The following is a 13994-nucleotide window of genomic DNA, read 5'->3' on the forward strand; positions in this document are numbered from 1 at the left end:
TCTACTAAAAATACAAAATAAATTAGCCGGGCGTGGTGGCACATGCCTGTAGTCCCAGCTACTCCGGAGGCTGAGGCAGGAGAATCGCTGGAAACCGGAAGGCGGAGGTTGTAGTGAGCTGAGATTGTGCCATTGCACTCCAGCCTGGGCAACAAGAGCAAGACTCCGTTTCAAAAAAAAAAGAAAAAGAAAAATGAAAAAAAGGCCAGGTGCAGTGGCTCACGCCTGTAATCCCAGCACTTTGGGAGGCTGAGGCAGGTGGATCACCTGAGGTCAGGAGTTCGAGACCAGCCTGGCCAACATGGTGAAACCCCATCTCTACTAAAAATACAAAAATTAGCTGGGTGTGGTGGTGAACACCTGCAATGCCAGCTATTCAGGAGGCTGAGGCAGGAAAATCACTTGAACTTGGGAGGTGGAAGTTGAAGTGAGCTGAGATCACGCCACTGAACTCCAGCCTGGGCAACAGAGTAAAATTCCAACTCAAAAAAAAAAAAAAAAAAAAAGACCAGCCTGGGCAATAGAGTGAGACCCACCTCTCCTGCTTGTCTACAAAAAACAAAAATAAATAAGGTAAAAATTAAAACAGGGCCAGGCACAGTGGCTCATGTCTGTAATCCCAACCCTTTGGGAGGCCGAGGTGGGAGCATCATTTGAGCCCAGGAGTTTAAGACCAGCTGGGCAACAAAGCAAGACCCTGTTGCTGCAAAAAAACAAAAGCACAAAATTAGTTGAGTGTGGTTCCTATGGTTCCAGCTACTCGGGAAGCTGAGGTGGGAGGATGACTTGAGCCCAGGAATTTGAGACTACAGTGAGCCATGATTGCAAGATTCTCCTGCCTCAGCCTCCCGAGTAGCTGGGATTACAGGCATGCGCCGCCATGCCCAGCTAATTTTTGTATTTTTAGTAGAGACGGGTTTCACCTTGTTATCCAGGATGATCTTGATCTGGTGATCCACCCACCTCGGTCTCCCAAAGTGCTGGTATTACAGGCGTGAGCCACCACGCCCCGCCGATTTTTTTAAATAATGTTTTTTAAATAATGTTGGAGGCCGGCCTCAGTAGCTGACGCCTGTAATCCCAGCACTTTGGGAGGCCGAGGCGGGCAGATCACCTGAGGTCAGGAGTTCGGGACCAGCCTCGCCTCCATCTCTACTAAAAATAGAAAACTTAGCTGGGCATGGCTGCTCACACCTGTAATCCCAGCTACTCGGTTGGCTGAGACAGGAGAATCGCTTGAACCCGGGAGGCAGAGGTAGCAGTGAGCCGAGATCGCACCATTGCACTCCAACCTGGGCCACAGAGCAAGACTGTGGCAAAATAAAGAAAGAAAATAAAAATGAGTTTGGAAGAAACTCTGGAGGCACAGCAGGTCCTTGGATTGGACTCCCTCCCTCCCTCCCTCCCTCCCTCCCAGGATAAAATGAAATCCAGGCCTCGTTCACAAGGCCCTGCACGGCCCGGCCCCGCTCCGTGGTCCTGCCCCAGGGCCTTCGCACGGGCCTGCCCCGCACACGGTTCTCTGGGGGTCGTTGGCTCCCCGCTCAAACGGCCCCTTCTGCCGACCAGGCGGGTCCCCGGGGCCGCCCTCCCTCTGGCCTGGGCTCCGGGTCGGTGGCTCGCGCCTGCCACCTGGCGGCCAGCGGGGCTGCGGCTCCGCACGCTCTGGCACCAGCCTCCTGCCCGGGCCGTGCCCTCCGCCGGGAACGGCGGACCGGGAGTCGCACCGCCTCCGGGGGCCGCACCCCGCATCCAGCCTCCAGCCCCTGCCTCTTGCTGCTCGAGGGCACACGACCCAAGTCAGCTACAACCCCCGGGCGGAAATCCCGACTTTTAAATGAATGCTCCCTTTTTATCCCTTTTTAAGGGGTTGGCAACTAATTGCACATTTTAAAACATACTGTTTTTAGGCCAGACGTTGTGGCTGAAGCCTGTAATCCCAGCGGTTTAAGAGGCCAAGGCTTGAGCCCCGGTGTTGGAGACCAGCCTGAGCAACACAGTGAGACCCCCCCATCTCTACTAGATATATATTTAGTATAAATAAATAATATTTAATTTTTTTCTTTGAGACAGAGTCTTATTCGCCCAGGCTGGAGTGCAGTGGCCGGGATCTCAGCTCACTGAAACCTCCGCCTCCCGGGTTCAAGCGATTCTCCTGCCTCAGCCTCCCACCACGCCCGGCTTTTTGTACTTTTTGTAAAGACGGGGTTTCGCCATGTTGGCCAGGCTAGTCTCGAACTCCTGATCTCACGTAATCCACCCACCTCGGCCTCCCAAAGTGCTGGGATTACAGGCGTGAGCCAAAGCGCCCGGCCTTTTTTTTTGAATGCCGTTTTCAGACATGGCCCGTGACGGGCAGCCGTGACATGAGGTTAGACCCTGCTTGGCTCGGACAGAACTGGCGACTTGTTTGACCTACACCAAGTTATCCGACTAATAATTTAGATGCTGAGGCCCCTAAAGAGGGGTCAAGGGGCAGGCAGATGTCCACCAATAAGGAAACACTGGGCCGGGCGCGGTGGCTCACGCCTGTAATCCCAGCACTTTGGGAGGCCGAGCGGGGAGGATCACTTGAGCTCAGGAGTTCGAGGCCAGCCTGGGCAGGACAGCGAGACCCTGGCTCTACAAAACTAAATAAATAAGGAAGCAGTGAATTCCAATCTATTCATCGCCAACTAGCCATGTTGCTGGGTGCGCGCTCTCACTTTTAGGTGCAATGTGTCATTTAGGCCTGTGACGTTGGAACTTTATTATTTGAACATTTAAAAATAAATGAATCCAAGAGGTTGAGTCACTGGTCCAAAAATGCCCAGGAGGAAAAGGCCAAGTCAGGTACCCCGGCTCTAGAGCTACTAACTGATCGCCGGAGACCCTGGGCCTTGGAAGAAGTCGCCTCCCCAGATCTCTAAGCAGGCCGCGCGACCCTCGAGTCTCAGGTAAGCGGGAAATCCCATTTCACAAGGAAGCCCCGCCCCCCGCCCCCCCCCCGGCTCCGAGGCACGGGCGCATGCGCGGGTCGGCCACCAGCTGGGGCCGCGGGGCCGCCGCTCTGGCCCGCATGGGGCAGTCGTCCGCGTCTCGCTGATGATGACGCACGTCCGGAGCGGTGGGGAAAGCAAGATGGCGGCGCCCATGGAGGTGGCCGTGTGTACGGACTCGGCGGCCCCGATGTGGAGCTGCATCGTGTGGGAACTTCACTCGGGCGCCAACCTGCTCACCTACCGCGGCGGCCAGGCGGGACCCCGCGGCCTGGCGCTGCTCAATGGCGAGTATCTGCTGGCGGCGCAGCTGGGCAAGAACTACATCAGCGCCTGGGAGCTGCAGCGGAAGGTGCGGCGGTGCGGGCTCGCTGCTGGGCTCGGCTGCGGAGGTCACGGGGCGCCCGAGGCTGAAGTCGGGGGATGGGTTGGTGGGGGCCGCGTGCACCCTGAGTCGGAATTGGCATGGGGCTGGGAGGAGGTCTCCGTTCGGGCGCTCTGCGCATGCGCGGGTCTGGGGGGCTTTGGGGAGATACGTGCGACCTTTTAGGCCGCTCTGCGCACGCGAGGGGCTCAGGCCTGGGCTGCGGTGGGGGCAGTGGGGGCAGTGGGGGAAATGGAGACGCTCCCGGGGGTCCCTTGGGGCAATTGCGCATGCACGAGTTCTTGGAGCGCGAAATTTGATTAAAAGGGGCGTATGAGCTCTGTGAATGTTGTGGTTCTGGAGGAAAAGGGAGAAGGACCAAGGTCTGTGGGAGTCTCCCATGAAGGGGTGGCGCTGGAAACATACGTTTATCTCTCCAATAAAGCAACAGATACTCACCGTCGTCCACAGTTTCCCCTCTACCCCCAAGCCCAAAATGCAGCCAGTCCCTGAAGCTACTCGCTTCCCCCGTGTGCCCGCTGAGATCTCTTGGGACTGGCTCTGTGCTCCGGCATTGCCTGATGGAGTCCACGCACAGCTCATAAATTTCTTCCATTTTATTTTATTTTTGAGACAGGGTTTCACTCTGTTGCCCAGGCTGGAGTGCAGTGGTGCGATCTCGGCTCACTGCAGCCTCCGCCTCCAGGGTTCAAGCGATTCTCGGGCCTCAGCCTCCTGAGTAGCTGCGACTACAGGCCCGCACCACCCACCACACCCAGCTCACTTTTGTATTTTTTGTAGAGGCAGGGTTTCACCATGTTGGCCAGGCTGGTCTCGAACTCCGGACCTCAAGTGATCCGTCCACCTCAGCCTCCCAAAGTGCTGGGATTACAGCCGTGAGCCACCACGCCCGGCTGAGTTTTCCCATTTTAGAGAGGAGGAAGCTGAGGCTTGGGGTCTTAGGTTGGACATTATGGATAGAAGGATTGGGGCACAACCCTACTGGGCTCCTGGGCCCCAGTGTCCTTCTAGATCCTCTTTGTTCTGTTCCTGTGCTCCTCCCACCCAGGGCCCCTCTGACCCTCAGAGGACGCACCAACCTCCTCACATCTACCACCTCCAGCCTCGAAGCCTCTTGCAGGGGCGAACACTTCCTCACTGGACCATGCATTTGCTCAAACCAGAGGAAGCACCAACCTCCTCACGTCTACCACCTCCAGCCTCGAAGCGTCTTGCAGGGGCGAACACTTCCTCGCTGAACCATGCATTTGCTCAAACCACCCTGCTCCCGACTCCTCTTCCTGGTGCTCTGACTTAGCCATTGCCCAGGTGTCCCCTCCCCTCTCCCTCCACTGCTGTAGGAGCTCCCGTGTCCTGCACGGGGCTCACGAAGCTGATTGTGCATCCTTAGGACCAGCTCCAGCAGAAGATCATGTGCCCCGGGCCTGTCACCTGTCTGACCACGTCACCCAACGGTCTCTACGTCCTGGCAGGAGTTGCAGAAAGCATCCACCTGTGGGAGGTAAGAGGAGCAAAGCATGAGGGTTTCCCACAGGACATCTCAGCCCATCTGAGCCTCGCCTGCAGGGCACCAGGGAACGACCATGCGGCCTGAGGCCCTGGGATGGGTGACTGCTCAGGGGTTATAGCCTAAGCTTTACCCTGCTGCCTCCTTTCTCCAGGTCCCCTTAAGACTTGTGAATCCCAAAGCGGCCCTAATCCTGCCTTGAGTGCTTGGATAGAGTCCAGTGCAGCCCAGTCCCCAGCACTCACACACCGCAGCATCTTCCAGGGCTAGCGGGCATCTCTTCCACGCAGGGGGCAGTACCTGGCACTTGTGACTTGAAAGTTATAAAGGGTGGCTGGGCGCAGTGGCTCATGCCAGTAATCAATGCAACCTCCGCCTCCCAGGTTCAAGCAATCCTCCTGCCTCAGTCTCCTGAGTAGCTGGGATTCCAGGCACCCACCACCACACCTGGCTAATTTGTTTGTATTTAGTAGAGACGGGGCTTCACAATGTTGGTCAAGCTGGTCTCGAACTCCTGACCTCAGGTGATCCACCTTCCTCGGCCCCCCAAAGTACTGGGATTACAGGCGTGAGCCACCGCGCCCGGCCAATGCCTCCTTTTTCTTACCGCTGGAGCAACCAGGTGACAGCAACTCCTAGACACGCTCACAGCCCGGATGCTACCATGCTCTCGCTGTGAGACAGAGTGAACTGTTCAGGCTTTGCATTTAGGTCAGCTTCTCAGCTCTGCCCTGGATGATGTGTGAGTGAGTGGGTGCAGAGATGTGCCAGGAACACTTCATTCACAAAGTCAGGCCTCTTGTTTGGCCCATATCGTAGCTGCGGCGTTAGATCATTGGCTGTGTTGTTACAAATGGTCCATTATATTTCGGGGGAGACCTGCCCTCAACCCCACATAGAGCAGGGCAGACAGTACAAGATTTGGGGCCAGAAGACCCAAAGGTAACCATGTTTCTGCCCTTCCTGGCCTTGTTCTTGCCTCCCCCGGTGGGCTGCTCAGAGAACTGAGAGGGCTGGGTGGGCATGGCATTCTCGGAGAGAGAAAAAGGCCACCGGGGATGGGCATGGCGGCTCATGCCTGGAATCCCAGCACTTTGGGAGGCTGAGGCGGGCAGATCACTTGAGGCCAGGAGTTCAAGACTAGCCTGGGTAACATGGTGAAAACCCATGTCTGCAAAAAATACAAAAATTAGCTGGGCATGGTGGCATACACCTATAATCCCAGCTTTTTGGGAGGCTGAGGCATGAGAATCACTTGAATCCGAGAGGCGCAGGTTGCAGCGAGATGAGATCGTACCACTGCACTCTAGCCTGGGTGACAGAGCAAGACCTTGTCTCCAAAAAAAGTGGGGGGGGGCGGGACAGGGAGCACAGGAATGACAGGAGGCATCATTATCTCACCCTCTAGGACACGTGTGTATGTATTTAATTTTTAAACTTATTTTTGAGATGGGGTCTCACTACATTGCCGTAGCTGCTCTTGAACTCCTGGGCTCAAGCGATCCTCCCAGGTAGCTGGGATTATAGGCATGTGCCACCATGCCTGGGATCCCAAGGCTTTTAAATCTGAGTCCATGATTTTGAAACTAGGATGCTGTTGCTGAGAGGGAAACTGAGGCAGGGAAGCAGTAGCTCGCGAGTCACCCCTAACAATAGACCTCCTAGCCCTGGTTGCTGTCAGTCTGGCGCAGAGGGGCATGTGGGTAAGAATTAAATGTGTCATCACCCCATGGGGGATGTCTTAGGCGGGACCCCTTCCTATTCTTGGCTTGGGACAGTGTGCTGGGTGGCACCCACTGCCAGATCCCTGCTCCCCTAGCCTCCTCCAGTTTTTTGTTTGTTTGTTTGTTTGTTTTTTGAAATGAAGTCTCGCTCTGTTGCCCGGGCTGGAGTGCAATGGCTCGATCTCAGATCACTGCAAACTCGGGCTCCCAGGTTCAAGCGATTCTCCTGCCTCAGCCTCCCGAGTAGCTGGGATTAGAGGCGCCCGCCACCATGCCTGGCTAATTTTTGTATTTTTATTAGAGACGGAGTTTTGCCATGTTGGCCAGGCTGGTTTCGAACTCCTGGCCTCAGGTGATCCGCCCTCCTCAGCCTCCCAAAGTGTTGGGATGACAGGCGTGAGCCCCTGCAGCTGGCCCCCCTGGAGAGTTTCTGACTGGCGTGAGCTGTGACCACAAGGGGGTGCCCCACATAGCCGGAGCTCAGGCCGGGACTACCTCCACTGTACCCCGCTGCCACGGTTGAAATCCTCCTCCTGTTCTCTGTGTGGGTGACGGGTGTGTGAGCGGTGAGTCAGGAGTGGGCTGGAAACCTGAGAGCCGGGGCTGTGGGGCGGGAGCTGGTCTGCCCCTCCCACGCCACAGGGACAGGGACCTCCCAGGAGGCACTGATGTTCTGATGCTGCCCGGTCTGTCCCGTCCCTGGGCAGTGGTGGTCACCAGAGCCACCCTCTGTGGTTTGGGGCTGACCTGGACCTTGCTTCATCTCGTGCCATTTAACCCTCCCCAGCCACCCTGGGTTTTACATTCAAGGAAAGCAAGGCCCAGAGAGGGCATGGCCTGTCAGATCTGGGCCTAGCAGGCTCTGCCTGTCCCAACAAAGCACGATGCACAGGGACTTTCGACAACAGAAACTCGGCCCCCATCCTGGAGGCCAGACGTCCTAACTCATGGTGTCTGCAGGGCCACGGTGCCCCTGGAGGCCCTGGGAGGAGTCTTCGCACCTCTCCGGTGGTGGCCGGCGCCCGTTGGCGCCCTTGGCCTGTGGGTGACTCTCCCCTGCCTCTGCTGCCACCGGTGCCGCGTGGAGCCCCTGCGTGTTTGCACTTCTCTCAGCTTACAACAACCGGGACACACTGGATGGAGGCCCCTGCTCCAGAACCACCTCATCTTAACTTATTATATGTGCAGAGACACTGCGTCTAAATGAGGCCATTCACAGGTCCCAGGTCGGGACTTTAACATGCTTTTGGGGGGAAACACGATTCAACCCACAACCCCCACCAGAGCATCTCAGCCCTCGAACCCACAACCCCCACCAGAGCATCTCAGCCCTCGAACCCACAACCCCCACCAGAGCATCTCAGCCCTCGAACCCACAACCCCCACCAGAGCATCTCAGCCCTCGAACCCACAACCCCCACCAGAGCATCTCAGCCCTCGAACCCACAACCCCCACCAGAGCATCTCAGCCCTCGAACCCACAACCCCCACCAGAGCATCTCAGCCCTCGAACCCACAACCCCCACCAGAGCATCTCAGCCCTCGAACCCACAACCCCCACCAGAGCATCTCAGCCCTCGAACCCACAACCCCCACCAGAGCATCTCAGCCCTCGAACCCACAACCCCCACTAGAGCATCTCAGCCCTCGAACCCACAGCCCCCACCAGAGCATCTCAGCCCTCGAACCCACAGCCCCCACCAGAGCATCTCAGCCCTCGCCAGGTGTCCTGGAAGGGGCTCCCTGTCCTCTTCCTCAGACAGAGCTGCCTGGCTTCCTGCCGGAGCTCAATCTGCCCCCACCTCCGGTCAGGCCACCACAGCCTACCCAGAAGCGACTTCCTGCTGAATGGTGGGAGCCGCCTGCAGGTCCTGAGTGCAGCCGTTCCTACAGGGCCCACGCAGGAAGCCTATGTCTTCCCTGGGGTCAGGCTCACGGGGGACCGGCACCTCCCTGAGGCAGCAGGAAGGGCAGGAAACTTGCCCCCTTCCTGGACCATCACGCAGGTGGGGACGAGGCAGGAACAGGTGCCCACCCAGCCCAGGCAGGGGCGCGATGAGGCCCTGCTGTGCCTGCTGGCCCCTGCCCTGGCAGGGTCGCCCCACAGTCCTGGGGCAGGGCAGGCAGGGGGCGACAGTGTGGCCATGGCCATGCAGTGGTGGGCTCCTGGGGCTGCAGCCCCACTTTCTTCCCCTGACCTGGATACCCTCTGCCCCTCACAGGTCTCCACTGGGAACCTTCTGGTCATCCTGAGTCGACACTACCAGGATGTCTCCTGCCTTCAGTTCACAGGGGACAGCAGCCACTTCATCTCGGGGGGCAAGGACTGCCTAGTGCTGGCTTGGAGCCTCTGCAGGTAGCGCCGTGCGCACCCAGGCGTGCACCTGGACCTGCACCCGGGCTCAGGCGGGGAGAGGAGGTGCCAAGGCCCCTGGCGGGAAGGGGCTTCTCTCTTGGGGGCTGGAGTGCAGAGGACGGAGTGATCATCGCAGGGGTCCTGGCTGCCCATGTTAGGGTCTGGTTTGTTCTGGGGGCCGTGGGGGCCCAGCCTTGAGTTTACTCGGTGAGGCGGGCCAGGCTGCTGAGTGGAGGCAGGTGTGTGCGTGAGGTGGGTGCTGGAGGCGTGGACTGCCCTGTTCCCTCCCCTCCCCGCCTGCTGAGCACCTGCCCCACCCCGCTCAGCGTGCTGCAGGCCGACCCCTCCAGGATCCCGGCGCCCCGGCACGTCTGGTCTCACCACACGCTCCCCATCACGGACCTGCACTGTGGCTTTGGGGGCCCCCTGGCCCGGGTGGCCACCTCCTCACTGGACCAGACGGTGAAGGTACGCCGCCCCCACCCCACCACGCTCCATGAGCGGAGCCCAGCAGTCGCAGGTCTTCAGCCAGGAATGCAGGAATCGCCTCCTCCCCCTCCCTGCTGTCAGGACTGCAGACGACTTTTAATACCCTGCTGCTCTGAGCCCAAGGACGTCCAGGGAGGTCTGCCAGCCTGGAAATTCCCACTCATTCACCGTTTCTGGCCCGGCTCCCTGGCCAAGTCTGGGAATCGGAGGTCATCGCTATGCTTGAGTCGTGGCCGGTGGTCCTGGGAGGGAGAACCAAGGGTCATCAGCCGGAGACCAAGCTCCATTTCAGCACAGGCCGTGTCCCCTGGCCCCCAAGACCCACATGGTGACGGCTTTCACCCAAAGTCCCAGGCCCTAGGGCCAGAGGACAGCTGACGCCTGACCTCCCTGGTGCCCCTATTCCCACGGGGTCCTAGGGTTCCCCCCCGCGCCGGGCCGAGCCCCACGTCCTTTGCCCGCCCGCAGCTATGGGAGGTCTCCTCGGGCGAGCTGCTCCTCTCCGTCCTCTTTGACGTGTCCATCATGGCGGTGACCATGGACCTGGCTGAGCACCACATGTTCTGCGGGGGCAGTGAGGGCTCCATCTTCCAGGTCGACCTCTTCACCTGGGTGAGTGCCGCGGTCTGTGGGCTGCACCCTGTCCTGGGGCTGAGGGCATCAGGCCTGCGGCTCACACCTGTCTCGGCTTTCGCAGCCCGGACAGAGGGAGAGGAGCTTCCAGCCAGAGCAGGACACCGGGAAGGTCTTCAAAGGGCACAGGTGGGGACGTGGGAACGGGGCGGGGGCTCCCGGGCACGTCCTGTCTGGCGCCTGACCCCTGTTTGTCTGTCCAGGAACCAGGTGACCTGCCTGTCGGTGTCCACTGACGGCAGCGTGCTGCTCTCAGGCTCCCACGACGAGACCGTGCGCCTCTGGGACGTGCAGAGCAAGCAGTGCATCCGAACGGTGGCCCTCAAAGGTGGGCGAGCCTCTGCTCAGCCAGCGGCCAGCGCGCAGGGGGGCGGGGAGGCAAGGCGCGGGGATCCAAGGGAAAAAGCCAGCAGGAGCTCGGGACTTGGTTGGGGGCGGGGCCTGGCTTGCTGTGGGGCGGGGCCTGGCTTGCTGTGGGGCGGGGCCTGGCTGGGATGGGGCGGGGACTGGCTGGGGGCGGAGACTGCCCTGGATGTTACGAAACCTACTTTCTATGGGGCGGGGCCTGGCTGGGATGGGGCGGGGACTGGCTTGCTGTGGGGCGAGGCCTGGCTGGGATCGGGTGGGGACTGGCTGGGGGCGGAGACTGTCCTGGATGTTGCGAAACCTGCTTGCTGTGGGGCGGGGCCTGGCTGGGCTGGGGCGGGGCCTGGCTGGGCTGGGGCGGGGCCTGGCTGGGATGGGGCGGGGACTGGCTGGGATGGGGTGGGGACTGGCTGGGGGCGGAGACTGCCCTGGATGGGGCGGAACCTGGCTTGCTGTGGGGTGGGGCCTGGCTGGGATGGGGCGGGGCCTGACCTCTGCGCCCCCCAGGCCCAGTCACCAACGCCACCATCCTGCTGGCGCCCGTCAGCATGCTGAGCTCAGACTTCAGGCCCAGCCTGCCGCTGCCCCACTTCAACAAGCACCTGCTGGGCGCTGAGCATGGGGATGAGCCGCGCCACGGGGGCCTCACCCTGCGCCTGGGCCTCCACCAGCAGGTATGGCCCCCAGCAGGGAACCCCCACTGCCCTTTTGTCTCGGAAGACCCCGCGGGCCCTGGGCTCCTTCGCTCCCTTGGTCCTGGCGCCCATGCGGCGGTTCCCCCCAAGCCCGGCACTGGAGGGCACATCCTGTGAGTGGGATGGTGATGCTTGGTAGGGCCTCTGCCCACTCTCAGTATGGACCCAGAGGCTCTGAGAAGTTAACCACCCCTCTTCCCCCGGCCAGCAGGGCCGAGCTGTGCGCCCCACACGCCAGCCTTCCTGCCGCTGGAGATCTGACGGTCAGTTAGGTCTTTCTGCAAAGGGCCAATGCCCCATATTTCGGGCTGTGAGAGCCAAAAGGTTCATGTCTGGGCTGCCGAAGGTGCAGGAGCAGCCGTGGGGGCAGGGAGCGGGTGGGGACCTGGTGGCTGCAGATGGCTCCCACGTGGGCTGGGGGCAGCCTCTCGGCCTGGGCACAGTCACGCCCTCACTGCCTGCAGCTCAGCACTGACCCCCCGCTCTGTGCAGGTACTAGGGTGGGCTCCCATAGCTTCTGAGAGTAGAGTGACTTCCAGAACACATCCCACCCCAGCCCCAGGACCCTCATAGAAGCCAGTGTGGTTGGCTGGGCTGGGCTGGGCTGGGGTAGGGGCTGGGGGGTCCTTGGGCCTGGGGAGCTTCCCAGCGTGTTTCCGCCCCACTCCTGGACCTTCAGTGAGCTGCCTGCGTCCTTGGTGTCTCACGTCACTGTGTGTGTCCCTCACTGGGCTCTGGCGCTTGGCACTTCTCCCCACGCGCCGTCTTCTTACCTGAGTACAGATTGATTTTTTTATCTGGAGGGTGCCCGACAGCCCGACTGCCTGACAGGCCCTGCACCAGGAGATGCCGTTATCTCCCTTGTCCGCGCTTCCTGATGGAGTGACGCTCTGTCTTCCCACATCTACCAGTGGGCTCGGGGCGGGCAGGCAAGGGACCCCCACCGTCTGGGCATCTGCAGGCCCCTCAGACCGCAAGGAGGCCAGGAGCACAGTCTGGACTGACTGCTAACAGCGTGGGCGCAAGGAGGGGCGAGCCTTTTTGTTCAGAAAGTGCCAGAACCTTCAGAGTGAAAACAGGCCTCCAGCGGCACAGAGCCAGCTCCATGCTAGGGCGCGTGCCCGGCCACTGCCTCCCAGGGCAGCGGCGGCTCCCACGATTCCTGCCCAGCCAAGCGTCCTCCCCAGAACCCCACCCAGCTGGCCACGGTGGGATTCCGGAGGGGGCCAGGCCACGCCCTCCGGTAGTGCCGCCACCTTTCCCAGCCGCCCCACCTAGCTCCCTTCCTCCCTCAATGGCTGCCAGTCCTCTGTGACCCTTGTTCCAATTCAGCTGACACCGGAGTGTCGGCCTGTCCCACAGACAGGCGCTGCTGAGGCCCAAGGCGCTTCGTCCAGGAGGCGGGTTTCAGACCTCTGATCCCCCAGCAACGTCTCTCCATGTAACTGGTCCGTCTGCACGGGGCAGGGGCCTCGCTGCGCCGGCCGGGCTCTACCCATAGCTGGAGGTGCTCACTGTCCGTGAGGCCCTTGCCCGGCCCTTTGTCCCAGAGCCTTCCCTGGGCTTGCGGGTCCTTCCAGGTCTGGCCCAGGCCCCCTGTCTGTGGTGTGGCCGTCTGCACCCCCATCCCCAGCCACATCCTTGGGCGCAGTCGTGGAGGATCTGAGGCGCTGGGTGATGACTGCATAGCCAGGGCCAGGGTTGTCATCTGCAGGCTCGAGGGAGGTGAACGCCCCTGTCTCAGTCTCTCCTTTTGTCTGTGGGTGTCACGGTGGCCCCTCCCTGGCTGAGTGGCTGCCCACGCTAGCGGGGGTGGGATGGGCAAAGCGTGTGCTTTGTGACAGGATGCGCCCCGAGGTCACGTGGCTCCCTGTGTTACAGGGCTCGGAGTCCAGCTACCTGGACCGCACGGAGCAGCTGCAGGCGGTCCTGTGCAGCACCATGGAGAAGGTGGGCGGGGCCTCGGGAGGGGCGGGGCCTGAGGCTGGGGTCAGTCCTGGCCAGTGGGGGTGAGTGGCCCCCCTCCAGCACACCTCAGGGCACTTCTGCCCTCTGACCCCCACTTCTCCCGCAGAGCGTGCTCGGCGGCCAGGACCAGCTGCGCGTCCGTGTGACGGAGCTGGAGGACGAGGTGCGCAACCTGCGCAAGATCAATCGGGACCTGTTCGACTTCTCCACGCGCTTCATCACGCGGCCGGCCAAGTGAGGCCCGGAGACCCCGACCCGAGGCGCCCAGGCCTGAGCCCCGCACCTCCCAGCGACCAGAGCCCGCAGGCGTGGCCCCCACCAGCCCAGTCTGGACTCTCAGTTCTGTGTCGTGTTCGGGGTTTTCCTTTGTGACTGGGCCGTCTTGGTGTCTCGTGGCACACGTTACATTGGTGCTAGTCTGTTTTTAACAAAAGAGGATGAAAAGCTCGTCCTCTCCAGCCTCCTTGTGTCCAGGTGTGGCCTGGTGCTGGGTGCAACACAGCTCCACTCTGCTGCTCGGCCAGCTCAGACCCCAGGCCCACTCGGCACTCTCCGTCCGGAGGTGGAGTCCTTAACCAAGCTAGGCCTCGCAGGGGCAGCTTTAAGATGGAGCCCCGAGCACCTGCAGTTCTGACTCTGCTCTATTGCCCGAGGGTCTTTGCATGGCCACCCCCTCCCGAGAAGGCACTGGGCTGGGGTGGTGGGGTTGAGAAAGGAACCAGGAAGCCAGGCCCCTCCGGTCTGCTGTGCAGGGGATCTGAGTGGAGACGGCCCTGTGGGGTCCCGGAGGAAGGTGGCTTGGTGTAGAGAGATGGGCCTGGGGACATTTGGGGGTGGACCCAGCCGCCGAGGTTGAGGGGTTTCCCCGGGTGTAGGACCTAGCTCTCAGGGAG

The 13994-nt window shown here is 60.8% G+C and overlaps 1 protein-coding gene and 1 long non-coding RNA gene across 2 annotated transcripts in view; one reads left to right on the plus strand and one right to left on the minus strand.

The window, feature by feature from the left end:
• The window catches only part of LOC134760677 (uncharacterized), a 129340-nt gene that overhangs the window by 88154 nt on the left and 27192 nt on the right, over positions 1–13994 (minus strand). The gene's annotated exons all lie outside the window — the stretch shown is intronic.
• Positions 2711–13548, plus strand: WDR18 (WD repeat domain 18). Its single transcript, XM_009252527.3, has 10 exons — positions 2711–3330; positions 4754–4864; positions 8817–8950; positions 9277–9418; positions 9908–10051; positions 10137–10201; positions 10276–10400; positions 10946–11112; positions 13015–13083; positions 13208–13548. The coding sequence occupies exons 1-10, from the start codon at positions 3085–3087 to the stop codon at positions 13337–13339; spliced, it is 1335 nt and encodes a 444-aa protein (XP_009250802.2). The 5' UTR covers positions 2711–3084; the 3' UTR covers positions 13340–13548.

Source organism: Pongo abelii, chromosome 20, assembly GCF_028885655.2.
Source record: "Pongo abelii isolate AG06213 chromosome 20, NHGRI_mPonAbe1-v2.0_pri, whole genome shotgun sequence".
Taxonomy (NCBI): Eukaryota; Metazoa; Chordata; class Mammalia; order Primates; family Hominidae; genus Pongo; species Pongo abelii.